Consider the following 2,103-nt stretch of genomic DNA (forward strand, 5'->3'; position numbering starts at 1 on the left):
TAGCCAGGTGTGGTGGTGGACTCCTGTAATCCCAGTTACTTGGGAGGCTGAGGCGAGAGAATCTCTTGAACCCAGGAGGCGGAGATTGCAGTGAGCCAAGATCACACCACTGTACTCCAGCCTGGGAGAAACAGCAAGACTCCATCTCAAAAAAAAAAAAAAAAAAAAAAAGAATGAAAATATTCACAGCCAGAGAAGATTGTAGGCTAGCAGGCTAGCAATGTTTTCTGATACCTAGGACAAAGAAATATAGTAATGAAAAACAGAATAAAAAATAGTTGTATCAGAGATCATAACAGATATATATATATATATATATATATTTAATATTTAGCCATCTAAAAACCAAAAATGTAAAACTTGTGAGGCTGAATCATGCAAAACAACAATACTCTTCCTCCAAATATTCTTGGCTTGGTGAGAAAATTCTGAGCTGGAAGGATTCTGATTGTGATTAGTGTTCCATACATTATTTTGTGTTTTTTTTGAAGTGATGCTGAATACAACCTCAGTCACCGAATTTCTCCTCTTGGGAGTGACAGACATACAAGAACTGCAGCCTTTTTTCTTCGTGGTTTTCCTCACCATCTACTTCATCAGTGTGGCTGGGAATGGAGCCATTCTAATGATTGTCATCTCTGATCCTAGACTCCATTCCCCTATGTATTTCTTCCTGGGAAACCTGTCCTGCCTGGATATCTGCTACTCTACGGTGACACTGCCAAAGATGCTGCAGAACTTCCTCTCTACACACAAAGCAATTTCTTTCTTGGGATGCATAAGCCAGCTCCATTTCTTCCACTTCCTGGGCAGCACAGAGGCCATGCTGTTGGCCGTGATGGCATTTGACCGCTTTGTGGCTATCTGCAAGCCACTTCACTACACTGTCATCATGAGCCCTCAGCTCTGTACCCAGATGGCCATCACAATCTGGACCATAGGTTTCTTCCATGCCCTGCTGCACTCCGTAATGGCTTCTCGCTTGAACTTCTGTGGTTCCAACTGTATCCATCACTTCTTCTGTGATGTGAAGCCGTTGCTAAAGCTGGCCTGTGGGAACACTGAGCTCAATCAGTGGCTGCTCAGTACCATCACAGGTACAATCGCAATGGGCTCTTTCTTTCTCACATTTCTCTCTTATTTCTACATTATCATCCATCTCTTCTTCAAGACTTATTCTTTTGGCATGCTCCACAAAACACTGTCCACTTGTGCCTCCCACTTCATGGTAGTTATTCTTTTCTATGCACCTGTTCTCTTCACCTATATTCATCCTGCCTCAGGGACCTCCATGGACCAGGAACGGATCATTGCCATCATGTATACTGTGGTCACTCCTGTACTAAACCCACTGATCTACACTTTGAGGAACAAGGAAGTGAAGGGGGCCTTTAATAGAGCAATCAAAAAGTAGCTTTGACCTAAAGAAATCTTGAAGAACTCTTCTGAAGCATAAATAAACAATTAAAAAGTTGAGTTTGTAATTATACTATTTCTTAAATTATTTAGAAATGTACAACAGAGGGAACTGGATAAAACAAAAATATTTGGAAAAATATGCTGTAATTGTATTTAACATTGTTTTCCTAGGTTATATAAGGGACATTTGAATGACTGGGATGCTAGCCATGGAACTCTACTGCTGACTAAGTTTTGAAGATATCAGTTGATAAAATTGATGTTAGGTTTTTTATATGTTCTTATAATGAAATTGGGTATACAAATATGCCTGTGTTTCCCATGTATTAAATAGATGGATAATACTTGAGTCTATTTGTCTATCTGGTCCTACTAGGTTAATGCATTATAATATTATAAATAAAGTTACTATGCTTTGATATTATGAGGATTTTATTTTAGGGCCATGGTTACTCAACTGGAAAAGTATATGCTAACTGACATATGAGTTAAGGAGAATTTTTAAGGGGTGTGCCTTGATTTCTTACTCTTTAAACAAAGAGACAAATAAGTAATTAAAGCAAATGACATTGTAATCACTAAATAACAACAACAACAACAAAAACTCTGACAGTTCATCTAAATAGTTTTGGCACCTCTGTCTCCAGATATCTTTTAGAAGTCAACTGTCCAAACCCTCAATGA

At 38.7% G+C, this 2,103-nt stretch overlaps 1 protein-coding gene across 1 annotated transcript; it reads left to right on the top strand.

The window, feature by feature from the left end:
* The first annotated feature begins 278 nt into the window (after nt 1-278).
* LOC101007998 (olfactory receptor 12D1) lies at nt 279-1,773 on the top strand. The gene has a single exon (XM_003897267.3). The coding sequence runs from the start codon at nt 494-496 to the stop codon at nt 1,412-1,414; it is 921 nt and encodes a 306-aa protein (XP_003897316.2). The 5' UTR covers nt 279-493; the 3' UTR covers nt 1,415-1,773.
* The last annotated feature ends 330 nt before the right edge of the window (nt 1,774-2,103 follow it).

The sequence above is a fragment of the Papio anubis genome, chromosome 6 (assembly GCF_008728515.1).
Source record: "Papio anubis isolate 15944 chromosome 6, Panubis1.0, whole genome shotgun sequence".
NCBI lineage: Eukaryota > Metazoa > Chordata > Mammalia > Primates > Cercopithecidae > Papio > Papio anubis.